This window comes from Cystoisospora suis (genome assembly GCF_002600585.1).
Source record: "Cystoisospora suis strain Wien I chromosome Unknown contig_4079, whole genome shotgun sequence".
Lineage (NCBI taxonomy): Eukaryota > Apicomplexa > Conoidasida > Eucoccidiorida > Sarcocystidae > Cystoisospora > Cystoisospora suis.
Window position 1 is genome coordinate 13,761 of NW_027156872.1, and position 16,953 is coordinate 30,713.

General features: G+C 50.0%; 1 protein-coding gene across 1 annotated transcript; it reads right to left on the reverse strand.

Moving 5' to 3' along the window:
• Positions 1-135: 135 nt before the first annotated feature.
• Positions 136-15,729, reverse strand: CSUI_007618 (uncharacterized protein). Its single transcript, XM_068067763.1, has 6 exons — positions 10,929-15,729; positions 10,208-10,387; positions 8,834-8,928; positions 8,241-8,328; positions 7,934-8,025; positions 136-6,920 (listed from the first exon to the last, which is right to left on the reverse strand). The coding sequence occupies exons 1-6, from the start codon at positions 14,034-14,036 to the stop codon at positions 2,171-2,173; spliced, it is 8,313 nt and encodes a 2,770-aa protein (XP_067920261.1). The 5' UTR covers positions 14,037-15,729; the 3' UTR covers positions 136-2,170.
• Positions 15,730-16,953: the final 1,224 nt, after the last annotated feature.

The following is a 16,953-nucleotide window of genomic DNA, read 5'->3' on the forward strand; positions in this document are numbered from 1 at the left end:
GGGTCTTCTCAAATGCATCGACACCCTGCCGAGGTGCGTAGTAAAGAGGCTCTGTTCAGGGCTTTGAGACGCTTTTACTTCCCAGCTATGCGCCTTTAAGGCCTATTCGATGACATACTGAGGAAGGTCATTTCCTGCCCCTGCTTCGCTCCAAGTAGTACGTTCCAAGACAGAGCTGACAAAAGATAGTCTGTCAGGCCGAGGATGTAAGTTCTGACGCAGCATTGATAAGTGTGCGCGCATACTGTTCATTTAGAGTCTCAACGAAAGCCAATGACTAGTACGCAATCCGCGAAAACAAAGACAGCGGGTTCCCTGCTCACTCACTTCCCCACCACGAACAAGTAAACCTGACGGGTGCAGCGCAGTACACTTGAACAGATAGACGGCTTCTTTCTTCTAATTCCCAAATCAACCAAAAAGGCAAAGAAATAGCCATTAACGAAGCTGTCAAAAGAGCGTCACTAACATATGATCTATTTGTAAAGGGAGTCTCCCGTTCACCAGGAACCTATCTTGCGAGTTACTACTACTACCAGCAACTGAAAGCATATCACAAGACTGTATCAAGTACTACTACTACTACCCATTCATCCGGGGTGTCAATGGTGAGTGCACCCCCTTTCCAACTCGCGGCAATAGTAGTATCTGCCTGCCCTTACAGGTGATATGACCGATGCCCAGCAAACAGGTACTCCTACGTCGACACCTTTTCTTATTACAGCACAACTACATATAGAGGCATATGTATAGCATCACACATGCAAGTCTCTTTGCCATATTCTGGCGCTCCAGAAGGAACCAATCTTTCCTCTCCGCACACTGCACTACGTGTATCGCTTCTACAGGAGGACATAGGGCTTCATATTCTCTCGCACCATGTAGAAACCGAGGTCATCTAGAAGGCGCGTACACTGAGATCAGTAATCATGGTATCTTTGGATGTACTGCAGAATCTTTCGAGAAGAGAGGGTGCACAGGACAACCGAGAGTACGGAAAAAACGCCTCAGTCGTGGCAGTTAAAGATGAGAGGATAGAGGAACTGACTAAAGACCAGCCAAAAATCGTCTTCTGTACCTATCGCCGTATGCTTCGGTTGAGCCCTTTCTGAAATCCTTTAGTTTCTTGGCTAGTCCCGCTGTCACCTCTTACCCACCACCCCTCTAGCTATCCTCTCTGCCGAGATCAAGGCCAGGCCTTTCTAGAGATGGCACAGGATCGCACTACAGATGGATCTCGGGGTCTTCTCACATAGAGCGTTACGATTCCACCAGAGACGGCCCGCTACAGAACCACCTGACCGACCCCTCCTACATCCCGCCTCTTCCCTTTTGTCGTCACCCCGCCCCCCCCATCATCGTCCCTGAGTGAATGAACAGGAACCTACATAGGGCTGCTTTATAAAAAGGGAAGAAGATGAGTTAGTTGTCTACGCATGACAGATGATGTGAATGATACCAAGCTATCCATCTACAACGTCTCTCTCCCCGAGGTAGTTCTATCTCCATCCCTCCCGATAAATACCTCTCTTCCGGAGGCAATTAAACATGGGTCGCACCCACACTGAAAGCCTACTACCTTAACCTTTGCGATTGAGTTGAATGCGATACAGAAGGAAAAAAAGAGGGGCGAAGCAAAGCAGGGAAGCAGAACAAAGAGAGGCAGAATCATCATATCTCTATTGTCCTCCATCCCCGCCCCCAGCCCTCTGCTGTGTGTGCTGCGAGAGGTGAGTTGCCTAACTTTTCAAAAGTACAGTGAATCAAATGAAAAGTTCGTGTGATGAAGCTCTGAGACATTCAGAGAGTAAGCTTCTCCTCATTTCGTCACCCCTTATGTTCCTGAGTTGGTTAGCGGCTAGAGCGATCTTTTCCTATCTCCTCTCATCTCAGCCATTGCTCTCTCAGTCCAACCCCATCTGAGTGTTTGTTCGGCTTGAGAAGAGAAAGAGGCTGAGAGCCCGACCGGGTGAAGCTTTGTATTCGAGGCGAAGAACAACTGTTTGCGCCACGTTGGTTGGTATTGAAGATTCTTTCGTTGATTCGAAATGAAGAAGCAGAATGCCTGGCCTTGTCTCTTCTTGTCTTCTTTCCTCACTTAGGATCCATCCGCGGCGCGAACGGTCTCGATTCAATGAATCCGAGCAAGTCCTCGGCTCTATTTTTCTCCTCAGGCAGCTGATCCTTGCTTGCTGTCTCCGCCTTGCTCTTCCTCCGCAGGTGATTGTTGTTGCATGTCTCTTCCTGTCTCCCCGTAAATCCATCGCGCTCCCTGCTCGTCTAGACCAGAAGGATAGTAACGTCGTTCCTCCACGCCTCCGAATGATCGTCTAGGCATCCCCCCTGCCTTCTCCTGAGGTCTCTTACTCGAGAACAACGAGACATCAGCACACGAGAGAGGAGGACTTGGCTCAACGTCTTCCCTTGTACATTCTCCTTCTTTTTTTGCTTGTCCCCCTAGTCCTCTTGCAGTCATGAAAGAAGAAGAGAATTCGGACGAATCACCACCCCATTTTACTTCACTTCCTCCCGCCATCATACGTAACCTCGCCTCGTATCGTTCTTTAGTAGGGAAGCCCATCGTCTTAATAATATCTTCGTCGTCATTTGCTCTAGTTTTACTTAGATAGACGCTGCCCGCTGAATGACGAGAAGGAATCGTGGATGCAGAGAGAGCTGGAGAATCCAGAAAAGTACTTTCCCTTGGAGTCTTTGTTCGAGAGGAAGGAGTGGGGTCCCACAGAAAACTTCGATTCTCTCCGTCTCCTCCTTCATACTTCTTAGATGAGAAAGGTTCACGTTTCTCTTCATTTTTAGCTTTGGCTGGGCGTAAGCTCGTACTAGCTTTCAAGGCGACATCTGATGGCGAGAAGAGTAAGCTATCAATCGATGATGGGCTCAGATCCGCTTTACAGAAAAGACGTGTATCGTCTCCTAGTATTTGTCCTGTGGTATCACATGAAGACGAAAGCCCGGTAGATGGACGAGCTTCATTTGGGCTTCTTCTTTGTGCTGCTGCGGCATCGGTTGGAGAGACGAGCTTTGAAGAATCTTTCTCTGATTTTTCTCCTTTTCCTGATGGTATGAGAGGAGACGGCTTTGTGATACGAGGAAGAGAAGTTTCGTCTTTTCTTCTTACATCTGGCTGGCTCGTGACCTCGTTCTCATCAGGGAACATAGAAGAGAGATGAAGCGATTTCTTATGCTGTCCAGTAGGAGATAGGAGAACAGAGGAGAAGAATAACGGGTTGTTGTATCCTTCTGGACTCTTCCCTTCCTCCCTTACGGCTCCATCGGATATGGTTCTCCCTGCTTGTCTTTTACGTCGATGTAAGACGTCCTTCCAGTATGTATTCTCAGCAAAATCTTCCTCTTCTACATCTTCTGTCTGGCCACCGCCTTCCCCCTGTCTTGAACTCCCTGTCGATCTCCTTCCCTCCTGTTCTATGCTAATTCCTCTTTTCTCAGATTCTTCATCGGAATCTGGATCAAACAGCATCTCGTCATCACTCGAAGAATCTGTCTCTTCTTGGTGTAAGCTCAGTGTTTTCTTCTTCATACCACGGAAAAGAAATTCTTCTCCGGTTGGCCATACAGAGGGAGCCGCGGCAGGCTCGTGCCCCTCTCTCCTTCCTCCCTGTGTCGCCCTTCCATTCCCTAGAGGAGCTGCGGGGTCATTCACCAAGTTTCCTTGCTGTTCTAGAGAAGTCTTCTCAGTTTGCTTCCCGTGAAGATTCAAATTTTCTTGTCTGAAAACCCCCGGCATTCCCTCTCTACTTTTCCCTGTCATGCCCCGCACTTGTTTTCCTTGATAAGGGCTGCTAATCCTTTTCTGATCTTCCTCACTTTCGTGCTGCTTCCTCTCACGTAGCAGGGCACGGGTACCACCACTAGGGTGCAGTCTCTTCTCCTCTTCACTTCGGGTTGTCTTGAAGTTCTCTCCCTCGACATTGCCCGTCGCTTCATCAGCTACTTGCTCCTTCTGTAAGCCTTTCTTCTGCTCGCCTTCGCCCGAACGGCTGCCTGGGGCGCCATACGTAAACGTGGTAGGTGACGGCTTATCTTCTTCCAGCGTCCCATCGGCAGTCGGTACCCCGGCGTCTCCTCCTCTTGTATCTACTACGTGATGTTCATCAGTCTTTGATTCTCCCCCGTTTGTATCTGCTCGGTTCTTAGAACTTTCGAGAGAAAAGCTGGCTCGTTTTCTGCTAGGATGGCTTGTTCTTCTACTGGAGCAGACCGTCGAAGGGCGAGGAGGAAAAGGTAAGCGAGATTCAGTCTCTTCTTTCTTTTCCCCACCTCTACCACCTTCTTCTTCTCCCGTGTGGTTCTTCTCTTCTCGCCTTCTTTGAAAAGATATCTTATACACCTGCCCTGCCACTTTTCTCTCGTTTCCTTTGGCGAAAAGTCCTACGAACTTATTGCGTTGTTGGGGTACCCTCTGATACGCATTCTTCGAGCTCTCCCGCTGTCGAAAAGCTAGTAGTTCATCTGGAGAGGCAAACACACGCCGACCTGCTACGCTTCTTCCTTGAACATGAGAGGTAGGAGACGGAGAGGTTGGAGAACAGGTAACTCGAGCGTCACCCCCATTACAAGACGATGAAGAAGAAATGAGGCCCCGGCTTGTAGCAGTAGTAGTAGTACTACTACTACTACTGCGACTATCACTAACATCAGAACTCTCCGTCTGACCTTTTTCCCTGGAAAGGACATGCTTAGGACATGCAGTAGATTTTTTACAAATCAATCCAGTTTGATTCGAGGTTCCTCCCCCTGCAGAGGTTCCTCGCGTGGAAGGCTGAAAAGACAGAAAGGAAGCATCTACCTTATGGTGGTTCGACTTCACGTGGGGAGAAGAGTGTGAGAGATCATCGTCTTCAGCCCCTCCCTCCGTTCGTTGAGATTTCTTCTCTTCTCTTTGTGTTACAAACTCGTCCGCTGTCTTTGTGAGAGAGGCCTGGCGGGAATGAACACTTCTCTCTCTCACATTGCTACCTTTTTCTTGTCCTCCAGCTGTTTTGCTGCTACCGTCGTCTTCCTCGTCAATGTATACAGTCGTTGGGGCACATCGTACTTGAGGGGGCTTCTTAGGGGTCTCATGCTTCACTTTCATCGAAGACGATGATGCTGCCTTTTTTCCTCCGCTATCTTCATGAGGCGTCTCAAGGGGAATACCTTTTCCTGTCTGGCTCTCCGAGCTATGTGTAAGGTTTGAAGCGGGAGCAGCTTTCTCTCCCAAGTCATGTCTTTCCTCTGTGAAGGAGCTACCTCGTTCTTCTTCGCTCTGTGTGTCTCCTTCATCTTCACTACTTGTCTTTGAAGAGGAGAACTGCGTTTTACCATGTATTTCTCCTGTAGGCCCTGAGTCTACTTTTTCTTCTTTTCTGAAGAATAGAGAGACATCCTGTCCATCCTCTTTCTTTCCTCGGATAAGAAATCTCATTTCCTGTCCTCTATGAAACGCCGCTGTTGATTTCTCGTTGATCTGCTGAACAAGACGGGAGGCTGACAGTGAAGAAGAGAGGATTCGCGGGGACTTGAGGACTCTTCGTTTGAAGGTACCTTGAGGTGGACATGAATCACTCAATTGACTTAGGTGTTCTTCTTCATCATTCTCATCTCTCCCTATGTTCTTCTCTTGTTCTTCAGTCGGGAAGCGTCGGTCGTCATTCATTCCAAACCGTCTAGCTGAACTTTTCAGTGTCTCAGAACTCGCTTCTTCCCTCTTCGGACTCGGAGCTCCTTTAACCTGAGAAGGGAAAGAAAAGCGATCTTCCTCATCACTGTTTGCATGGAGGGTCGCTCTTCTCTTATGTATCCCAGCTGCGCTGGTGCTGCTGCTGCTGCCTAGACCACCACGAATACCTTCGTTCTCTCCCACAAAAAGATCACTCTCTTTCCCTTCACTTGGTACAGAACTCAAGCCTTCTTGTTTCCCTACTGAAGAAAAGAGCGCGGTTCTATCATCGTTTTTTGATACATTCGAAACCGAGGAAGTTGCTGTAGTTGTCGGCTCCAGAAAGACACCAGAGGGCATCCCCCCTCCGGCTGACCTTCTCCCGTCTTCATTAACTTCCCGCGTCTCTACAGAGTCATTCCTTCTCTTTTCCTTGTTTTCCTTTTCTTCTTTGTTCAACTCTTTTCTTGTTTCTTCCTTCTCCTCCTCACTGGCTTTTTCCTGGCTTTCATTCCTCTTCTCAACTTCTGGTTCACATGACTCACTTCTTCTTGTCGTTGTTCGACCTCCACCATCATCCTCTTCCTCATCGTCGTTATCTCCCTCATCCGGACTACCTTCTTTGCGTCGCTGTTGCTCACTCGCTCCAGAAGATGACCCCAGTTTTCTCTTCAGAGCCTCAGTAAGAACCTCCAGTCTTGTCTGCTTTGTCTGCATTTGGTCCTTCAGCTTCTCCAGCTCTTTCATTCGATACCTTGTACTCGGGCGGTCAAAGAAGTCGTCAGTCGTAGTATCAGTTGCGCGCGAACTGCCCTCAGCCAACTCCTTTAGAATTTCAGATTGTTGCGACTCTAGGCTCCTCACAGATCTCAAGAGTCCCTCACGCTGGAGTTCAATCTGCTCGGCCGTTAGATCGGCTACAGAGCTCCACGACGATGCGTTTTTGCCAGAAGAACTGCTTGTGGACGAAGAGGCAGTACGAGAAGATGACGGGGGCGGTGAAGTCCCCGCATAAGATGGCTCCGAAGAGGTGTTCTTCTCACCGGTAGTGGAGGGCCGACTAGTACTCGCCGCATTAGGGCTATCGTTTTCGGAGCTTCTAGGATCGTCATCGTCTTGGCTGCTTCTGCTCTCACGGTCTAAGATCACACTTGGGTGTTCGTAGAGCGTCTGGGAAGGCAGCATACGCTGCACCCGAAGGGTATTTCCATTGGTTAGTGCGCGGCGGGCTTCGTTCAGTCTGTAGAGAAACGACACCCGGAGTAGTACCAGAACAACCTGCTATCTTGTTTTCAAACTGGCATCTGTAGCAACAGCCGGGGAACGTCTTTACAATATTTGGCCACCCAGGCTTCCCTAGATGCACAGACATACGAACGTACGTATATATACACGCACAGGCATCCAGATACATACATATATACTAAACAAGATCTGCACCACAGGACAACAATGGGAGCTAGCATGAGAATCTCACAGTCAGAATCAGCTCTGGCTTATCTCTAATCTGTCTCTCTATCTGAAATATAATACGGATGGCTGTTGAGCGAGCACGCAGTTACATACGCATGAACAAAGGGAGGCGTCGGCGGTGTTCCTCACATCACGGATGGAGACTGAGTTAATGGATAGCACACATCGCATTTAATACTTGTTTTGAACGCTCCCGATCGAGAAAGGGACTACAGATACTCCGTGAGTCTTGTTGACTCCACTAGACGCGTGCACGTTTCACACATATGTATGAGCTAGTCTCAATTGCTTCGACTTCAACACCGCTATACACGCGGTACACGTATGTTCCGAAAGTCTAATACAACCGTCGATCATTCCCCCCGCCTCTATATCTCTTTGAAACACAAGGTCAGAGTGACCCCAAAGGCTGCGGGCACGCCGTCAAGATAGTAGAGTCGACTGATCCTTCACTCGGAGATCGACTCTCCATACTCCGGGTGCATTTATTTTACTAGCAACACAGCACAGTGAATATCCAATACACCGCGCTACGCTTAGCTTCCTTTTCATGAAGCTGATGACGCATTTACTACTGTACCTCTCTTGCTCGATGAATACAGTTCGGCAGACTTAATATGAATGGGCCTGCTCACCCCCACCGAGACGAAAGAATCATAGTAATATTCCTGGGAACTCACTCACTCATGGCATTGTCGCTCATACCTACGATTCTATAGATACACTGACGTCGTAGCCCTCCCAGTCTCCCGGAAAGCTTAGTGTTTTTTTGCCACTTACTTCTTGAAAACATTCTCGTTCCGCAACTGCATATCAGGAGAGAGATGAGACGATTTATCTGGATGAAACCGAATACTCCATTTCCTGAAAGCCTGTAAAAAGGAGACGAGACGCGAGCTTTCTTTTATACCACATGGCAGTCGAACTCTCCACGAAGATCGCTGTTGATATGTACGACGCTTATGTAAAAGTAGACACAGATGCATCAGAAGACTCGCCAAGGTATTGACTCTGCTCTACGAGGGGGAGAGAGACGCAAGCTGAGATACTCCGGAGACCGTTCTAAAGAAGCCTCCTTTTGACTTACGCGATTGACCTCAGCAGGCGTTGCATCTCTGTTGACGTCGAGAATCTGAAAAGCCGTTGCATTCACTTGAGCCTGGTATCTCTGTTTCCTGAATCCACCCAAGAAAACACAAAGTGAACCCTGCATGATATGACACTAGAGAGTTAGCCTGTCGTTATGGTAGATAGAGGGTGGACAGCTGCAGCTGGAGGTATAGAGGGACAACTGCCTCGGGAGGGGAGGCTCAAGTAAGCACAAAGATTGAGCAAGTCTGTAAAGATCGTATGGCACGCGTGTACAGACAAATAAATACACATGGACATGGTAACCCAGACAGCCACATGCTCTTTTCTACGCTGAAACAGTCAAGACACCTTTATGTATCTGCTAACTATATGCTGTACGTTATCAACGACGGCATCAGACACCTCTTCCGAGGTTTTTACCGAAAGACTACAGCACAGAGGGTGGACCTGCCTGACTTGTTCCGTGCGTACAGAGAGAATACAGGTGTCAGCTCTGAGAGATGAAGAGTCCTGGTACCCCTGGGGTCCAACTCCGTCTATCCCTATAACATGGAAGCATGCGCGAAAACAAAAAGAAGGGAGCTTTACCTCTGTCTGTCCGAAGGGCTTAACGTCCCGCAATGTTGCTCGAGAAGATTGAGCGCACTCAAAGCTCCTTCCCAGTCTAGTAAACACTCGCAGGCCTGAATCGAGGAGTCATGACATACATACGGCAGAGGTGTTCTGAACAGAGGAAAAGAGGCTGACAAGGGGAAATCAAAAGACTCCTCTTTACCTTGAGAAGAAACCTGCCAGCCTTCCTAATGTGTGTCTACGGCCAACCCCGTACGTAGGAATGTACGTGGCTGGGAGTATCTATGAGTATCCTATATGGATTGTGAATCCACGTAGACGTCCAAATCGCAACTTGTACAGTCATGGACCTTGAAAACGCAGGGCGCCATGCGGCCCGTACCATGAAAACACTTGTCCGAAACCTTGTGGTCTTTGTGTTCCGACGTCTCAGTAGAACAACACTCGCGTCTGCCACTAGGGGGGGACAGGCATGCTGGGGTAGAGGCCTTCCAACCCGCAACGGGCAACAGCTGTTTCTTCAGTGCTAGCTCTAGTGTCAGGGAGTATAATTAAATGAAGATGCCGAGAAGCTTGAAACGTCTCCAGACAGCTCGGAACAAGGACATCGGACACGCGTGCAGTTACCCTTCGAGATGAAACACCATCCCTATATAACTCACTCCGACCACACAGTTGCGTACAGAGAGATAAAGCTGAGCTGGCTGGAGGCGCAGCCGCGAAGCGAGATGAGAGAGATCACAGTCACAACAGGATCAAAAGGCCGTCCAAACAGACATTCGCAAAGTGTGTGCAAAGTGTTCCCCTACCAAGACCCCAGGCATGAGAGAAGACACGTGAAGGACACATGAGCTCTTCTGATACCTCAGCAGCCGTCTCATAGGCGCTCCTGTAACTGGGTAGAAGCTCCGAGCAATCGTTAGCGCAGCGAAGCGCCTCTTGCCACTTCCCCAGCCTCAGTGCACTTCGTGCCTGCAGCACAGAACCGAAGGTCTCACATATGAGCACGAGGAGTAATACGCCGTATAGAGCAGCTTACATCTCAAAGAGGCATCCTGGCTAGCACCGACGGAGTAGAATAAGGGGTGACCAAGTGACGCGTTCTATCGAACTATATCCTAGCGTGATAGGTGAGCTGACAACACAGGGGGAGATCCTCACCCGCAGTGACCAACAGATAGAAAACACATGTAGTGCTGTAGCCCGAAGTAACACTCGAAGTAACACGCACTTTTGCTACGAGTCATGACCAGGTAGTCGCATGCGATAGAGAGCCTTCACAAGACACTAGACGCACGCCGACTCACTTGATCAAAAGCATGCATACATGCTTTCTCTGAGAGCACGTCCACCTACATGGACCGGAAAAAACTTCCTCCTTATTATTACCTTGTTGAAGGAGAGCTTGGCTGTATTTTCGACAACGGAGACAGACGAACTAGAGAAAGGAGCATGCCCTAAACTTTGAAGTATCTTGTGAGCGTCGAGGACCCGATTTTGTACGGTGAGAGCTTCGGTGTACAGCTCGTAAGCGGCTTCACTCCTATGGCTGCGATACAGCATACTTGCCTAAAGGCATAACAAAGGGCAAGTGCATGGATCCTCCGCAGGAATACTTCCAAAAAGTCCATGGCAGAACACGGTGAGAGGCAATGAATGTTCGAACAGCGTTATATCAACCTGCCGAGAAGAGAAGGGACAGGGGGAGGAAAACAAGCGAAAAAAAGATATCAAGAAACCCGGCAAGATATTCTGTCCGTGATACAACATGACGGCGAAATCGTCTCTCCCTTGAGGCACCTCAACGCTTCGGTCCCACCCGCTCTACGCACCGGGCTCCTATTGCACGGTCTGAGTGACTACCTATGCGTGGGAGATAACACTGCTCCTATACTGAATAGACTGCCCAGATGCACATTCGCTCCAGAGGTAAAAATCGCCTATCACAACACATAGAGAAGCACATTCCTAAGCGCGCCACGTGCGACCACATCAGATGTATATATATATATATATATGGTCAGTGGTCCGAATATACGTTACGCTGTATGTCAATGCACTCGACTGTCCTCCTCGGAGGTCCCTTCTGAAGGCCTGCCTCCCTACCTACCTGAGTGGCAACATCAAAGACAAGGCCTCTCCAGTACTTGAGGTTTTTATGCGCTTCAAGAACGACCGGGCTTGCGCGTTTGTGTCCCTCGGGTGACACCCCAGATTCCCCTCTTTCTTGTCTACGGCGATCCCTTTCCTCACGCCACGCACGATCCTTCACTGAATCGAAGAGTGTTGGCAGCAGTTCAGCAGGAGTCTCGCCTCTCTTGTTTTTCGCGGCTAAAGAAAGACACGGAAGGTCAAGAAGCCGAAACCTCGATATGATCTCCGGTGCATTCCTCTTGAATGCCCAGTGTAGTACGCTATTCCCCTCTTCGTCTACTAGACTGTGAGGCCCTCCAGGTATACTGGACAGGGCTGAGGCAGAAGAGTCAGTGAATGAAGAAAAGCTATCCTCTGAGAATTGCCGCGTTTCACCGGCCGTGGTGCTGCTGCTAGAGTTTTCTGAACCATTCCACTGATAAGGTAGAGAAGACAAGGACGAAGAAGGCTGCAAAGGGGTGAAGAGCCCTACAGGCATAATGCCGTAATACAGCCATCGAGCCGTTTGCAACCAGTTTCCTTTGCCATACTTAAGCAAACTAAGAAGTGGATGAGGAGTACATGATGATCGGGCAGAAAACTGTTGTAATTTCGAGATAGGAGGAGACGATTCACTGGAACGGCAGTCATCAGGGTTATCTCCCTGAAGAGCTGTATTTGGCTCCCCCTGTGTAAGGTTATCTTTACTCGGGCTGCTAAAAATTTTCGAAGAAGATGAAAAAGAAGACCTATACTTTTCCTGGTCTTTTCTGGCACCCTGAGGCAACTCTTCTGGGGGTTTCCGTGTACTTCCTTCATGTACAGCACTACTCCTCCGAATGTCTTCTCCCTGTCGTCCTTTAGCGCGTCTTTCGGCCTCTTCTTCTTCCTCTATTTCTCTACCCTTTCCCGCAAAACTCTGCTCTGGCACACCCGCGCCTCTTGCGTCTTGACTTACAACGCCGTCATGTTTTCGTCCCTTTCCCTCTTTTGTGTTTTGTGGATCGCTTTCGTTCCGTTTCTCTCGTAAAGATGTCATCTTCTTTTGGAAAAGGAGTGAAGTCAGGATGTCGTAAGAGTGTAAATGACCCCTTAAAAAGTGACAAAATACAGCGTCTTTTAGCATGTCTAGCCATCGCTGGCAACCTTCTTCTAAACTGTAATGGAGCATGCGTTGCAGGGTCTCAGAGCACGAACTGGAAAAGAGAAGAAGAAGAAGTTCTCTGGACAGACACTGTCTTTTCAGTCTTTCGTAGCCATCGTCTCTCCACAATCTTTCTTCTTCGTCTTCCTTGCCTTCCTCCGGCGAAGGAGCCAGACGAGATATTGAGGAAGACGAAGCTGCACTCGAGGACGAAGGAGAGTGAGAACCGTCCCCAGTTCGACCTTCTGCATCCTTCATTGCTTTCCGCTGCTGTACGTACACTTGAATTTGAAGAGCTTCTCGACGAAGACGCTGTCTCAATGCAGCCACCACGTCTTGGTGATTTGCAATACCCGGATGCTTCTCAAGTATTTTCTTCAGCTGTTCTTGCTTATGGAACGACGCATAGAAAAGCTCTTCCTCTGCCGAGCCGCCAAGCTCCCCGTTCTCGTCGTATTCATCCTCTCCAAGCAATTTCAAAATCCACATCAAAGCTTTCGAGAACTCCTTCTCTTTATCGTTCTCAGTGCAATCATCCTCTGCCCTCTCTACTTCCTCTCCTTCGTTTTCCTGCCTAGCGCGATCTTCATCACTGAACGCCGCGATTTTCGCACCTTGTCGTTCGCCTTTCCACTTCTCACTTTGGTCCCCAGCCCTGCTTGTCGAGTTAGAACCTCTATCCCTCTCAAGTGTACATACGCGTTGACGGAGCTCGTCAAGTTCCCTGTCAGCTTGAGAAAGCGCTTCACGGAGTAAAGACTTCACTTCCGCGCCATCTCTAACCTTGTCTTTGAAGTCACTCAATGCTGCCGACGCCCGGCTCCAAGCACGTCGCGCCTCCTCCGCTGTCGCTATGTGGTCCTTCGCTTCTGCCCGCAGTTGGCCTACCTGTCTATGTAGTTTTTGTAGCTCTTCGTCTCTTTTCATCAGCTGTCTTTCCTGTTCAAGAAGAAGAGATTCCTGTTTCTGAAGAAGTGTAAACTGTTTGCGGAGTTGCTGACGCTTCACAAGATCATCGCGTTCTATACGAGACAGGACCTGGCGTAGTTCTCTCAAGTCCGCACATTCAGCGGGAATTGAAGAAATCGAGGTAGGGAGAACAACATCATCGTCTTCTCCTTCGTCTCCCCCTTCAGCATCGGAATCGGCTTCATGAAGGCACCGAGGCAGTCGGGTACGCGTACGTTGTGACGAGGATAAAAACGACGCCGCCGCAGATGCTGCTGCCGACTCGGGTTCTTCCTGACGATGACGGAAACGATGTGATGAAGAAGGAGAAAAAGAAGAAGGAAGATATTCCATGAAAGAGCTCAGGAGGGGAGAATGACCGGAAACACCCGCCCCCCGGGCTTCGACATCATCCTGATCATCTTCATCGTGATCTACAACTCCCTCTCCCCAGCGGGCAGCCGGTAGACGACTAGTGTCGTGCGCTCCCCGGTTTTTATCTCCGTCAAAGGCTGATACCTGAGAACCATGGGGGGGGGGCTGAGATGTTGAAGACGGGACGGTACTACTAAGTGGGACTGAGGCACAAGACACGCCACAAGAATTACGTCCAAGGGCACAACGGCTAGAGGGCATCGAATGTTGAGAAGAATTTGAGAATGGATTCACGCCCGCATTAGAACGGACTGAAGAGGAGCATGACGAGAAAGGAAAAAGGGTTGGATGTACGGAAGATGACGATGTAGAGGAAGAGGATGCATTCTGCTCGAATGCTGAAGAAGAAGAGGAGCTCGAATACGCGCTTGAAGAAGAAGCTGAAGGTAGGAAAAATGGATTGCTGTCCCCCCTAGGAAAGAATGATGTGAATGGCTCTCCTGTTGTAGCGACATTCGGAGCCTGACCCCAGAGAGTTTCCGGGGCAGAAGGGGCAGAACTTGCTTGATGTGCTGCCCGATGACTACGGCGCATTGAAGACGAAGGGTCGTCCATCATCTTTTTCAAAAGACGAGGAAACAGCACCACAGACTGCTGTGGCTGGACTCGATACAGATACGTATATATACGCGCATATCACACTCATTCCAAAACTCCCATGTCGTTACATGAAAGCGACGAAGGAAAAGGAAGACAAAACAAAAGCAGGCCGAATCCGACAATAGTGCTGCGAGCTAGTCTTGGCCAAGAAAGTCAACTCCCCAAATAGTTGTGAGCATCTGCTTACACGCGGTACGATGCATACATCGGTGGCACATGCACAGGCTCATTGCTTTGCCAGTCAACAATACAACCTTCTCAGCATTCCCTGTTGGGATGTGCCTAAGCACATTCAGATCCTGTCCCGGAGAAAAGCAAGCAGCCTTCCCCTCGCAGTCCAGGCGTTTTCATGGCTAGTGGGCCTTCGGCTTCACCGCGAGAAGTCATCGGGAAATTTCCAGCACACAGGCGCAAGTTTCCTCTCGAGTTCTACTTCGAAACGCTTGTGCAGCCGGGCACCGAGGCAGCCGAACCAACAGAGGCGAAAACGAACACAGTCTTCACGAACAGCATCACAGGACTGCAGTATGAGCCAAGCGGCGTCTTCGATAATAGCTGCTACAAAAGACACGAGTCTTCTTCCTTTTATCTCACGAGTAGTCATGGGACTGTAATGTCTACTTCCGGTTCCCATAACCAGAAGGGATCGGCTGGAACGTTCCTGTCCCTAGGAGTGATCTCTGCGGCCACGCTCGGGCATCTCAAGGCCTGCATGTATGCATACAGACGTGCTGATGCAGTCTGAGATTCCAGCAGAACTGACAGCCTCAGGCACACTAGATGACATGTGTCTCCCTGGTCGCCTCTTGTGGACAGAGGAACCTGACCTCAGATATTCAGACATGTCCGGCCGATGTATCCTTAGAAATCAAAATGGGTTGCACACAGCTCCAATTCAGCAAGCAGAGGCAGCAGGCAGGACGAGAGCACAGCTCAGAAGCAGCCGGGTGTGCCATTGTTCCTTTACGGACACAGTTCACGTTCACGCGACAATTTCAAGTCTCGCATGCAGGAGCGGAAATCTACGGGAGAGAGGCAACAAGTGAGAAGACCGCATTCTATGCCTTGTCTTCTACACGCTGAGACTAACTAGGTGCCCCATGCAAGCTGGGAAAGTCCACATTTCCTTCACGGGCCGGGACAACGGAACAGTACGAAAAGGGGAGGGAGAGAAAGACATGCAGGCACGCAAGAAGATGGTCTTCCGCCGGAGACGGCGTGCTGCTCATCAGCCCTCAGTTGTACAGCCTTTTACACGTTGCAGGGTGTCCAGATCGCATAAGCGGCTTGGATTTCGAGAGGACTGTGCTCCAGAATCAGTGTGTGCAGTAGAGGGTGAGAACTTGGGAACTTGAACCTGTACCAACTGTTGTCTGTTCGTGCACCGGGGCCAACAGAGAAGAGAAAAGCGGACGAAAGAGAACCCATGTGTCCTCACTGTCCGGGAGACCAAAAGCACGCACGAGACGGAAAGAAAACAAAGAGCTTCATGGAAGATCGAAAACATTTCTCCATCGGAGGCCCGTTTGCCGCGGCCAGCTCATGGGCAGGCGGAGGAGGCCTCAGGGGGAGAGCGGGAGTTCCGCCGGACCCAGCAACGCGGGACGGACAGTCTGTGAGCGGAAGCGAAGCGGGTTGCATGAACTTGTACTTGTCACGAGTGCCCGGTTCTGAAGAGTAAAGAGAATCCACGAAGAACGGGCACATACCTAAGGAGAAGAAGACGGGACGAATTTAGAATGAGTAACTGTCTACTCCATCAGTGGCCCTCAAGACTCGACCTCGCGCTGCTCTGACAGAGGCCAATGGTAGCCGGCTAACAGTTGGCTAGACGTTTTCGGGAGGGCGTTGAAGTCCGGGACAGCGTAGAGCGTCTCACGATGACGGATGCTAAAACTCTCTGCAAGCCTGCCATAACGGCGTTCCCTGGACCGGAAACAAGTGAGTCTCAGGGATGAAAGATGCCAAGGCTATCTGTGGGCCTGTCGTAAGGGCGCCCGTGGGCAGCGAAGGAGGCGAGTCCGACGTCTCGGACTCAGCCGTGCACGCACAGATGTTCCCCTCTGAGCCTAGGTGTGCAAGTGGAGTATCAGTCTGGGGCGGCTCTCTACGATCCTAAGCAGTGCCTCTGGTTGGGACTAGGTTTCGATACAAAAGAACTAGCAGCCGTCTCACAAGAGAAAGAGCATCCGAGTGTCCAGGCGGCGGAAGAAGACTGTCGGCTAAGAGAAGGGTCTGCCAGCAACGGAGATCACATCTGATGGACACGCATCTTTGTCTTGATGGGGCTGAGCCGCTGACATAGTGACGGGACGTAGCAAGAAGATCTTTCCCTCATTACTTTGTTCTGCTCCACCGGTTGTCTGTACTGAGAGACAGTCGCGTTCGGCGCACTCGTTCCAACGCTGCCAAACAATACAGCGAGGACGTTGACAACACGCAGCGAGATGAATTTTGGAAAAAGCATTAATGGGCATGGCTCTGTGGCCGCTCTGATGAGATGGCACCACAGAACGGGGGACTGCTTTGTCCTGGCAGATCTTTTGCCGGCGGTCATGTCTCTGGGGTGATGCTTGGTACGGTGGAGCTCCCATGCCCAGCGGAGTGTTCGCACTTTTTTCTTTCGCGCGTTCCCTTCCGACATGAATATAAGGAGTGTCTACAGTGCATCGGAGCGGGGCCATCTCTAGTATCAAAGGGCCTGTATGTTAGTGTCTGGTACACGAGCATACTTCGCTGGCTCCTGCCGAAGTTTCAGCGACGGAGCAAGGGTAGTTGAGATTTCAAACTGCGGCGACAAAGTTGGGCATAATCAGCGGGCGACAGAAAGAGTGATGGGGGAAAAACGCTAGCCCAGTGACAGCACTTGTCGTGA

Coding starts and splice junctions, on each gene's coding strand:
- CSUI_007618 (XM_068067763.1), bottom strand. CDS start 14,036: ATGATGGACGACCCTTCGTCTTCAATGCGCCGTAGTCATCGGGCAGCA. Junction 8,929..10,207: donor CCAAGCTCTCCTTCAACAAG/GTAATAATAAGG, acceptor TCCTCGATTCAG/GCCTGCGAGTGTTTACTAGA. Junction 8,026..8,240: donor CGCCTGCTGAGGTCAATCGC/GTAAGTCAAAAG, acceptor TCCTTTTTACAG/GCTTTCAGGAAATGGAGTAT.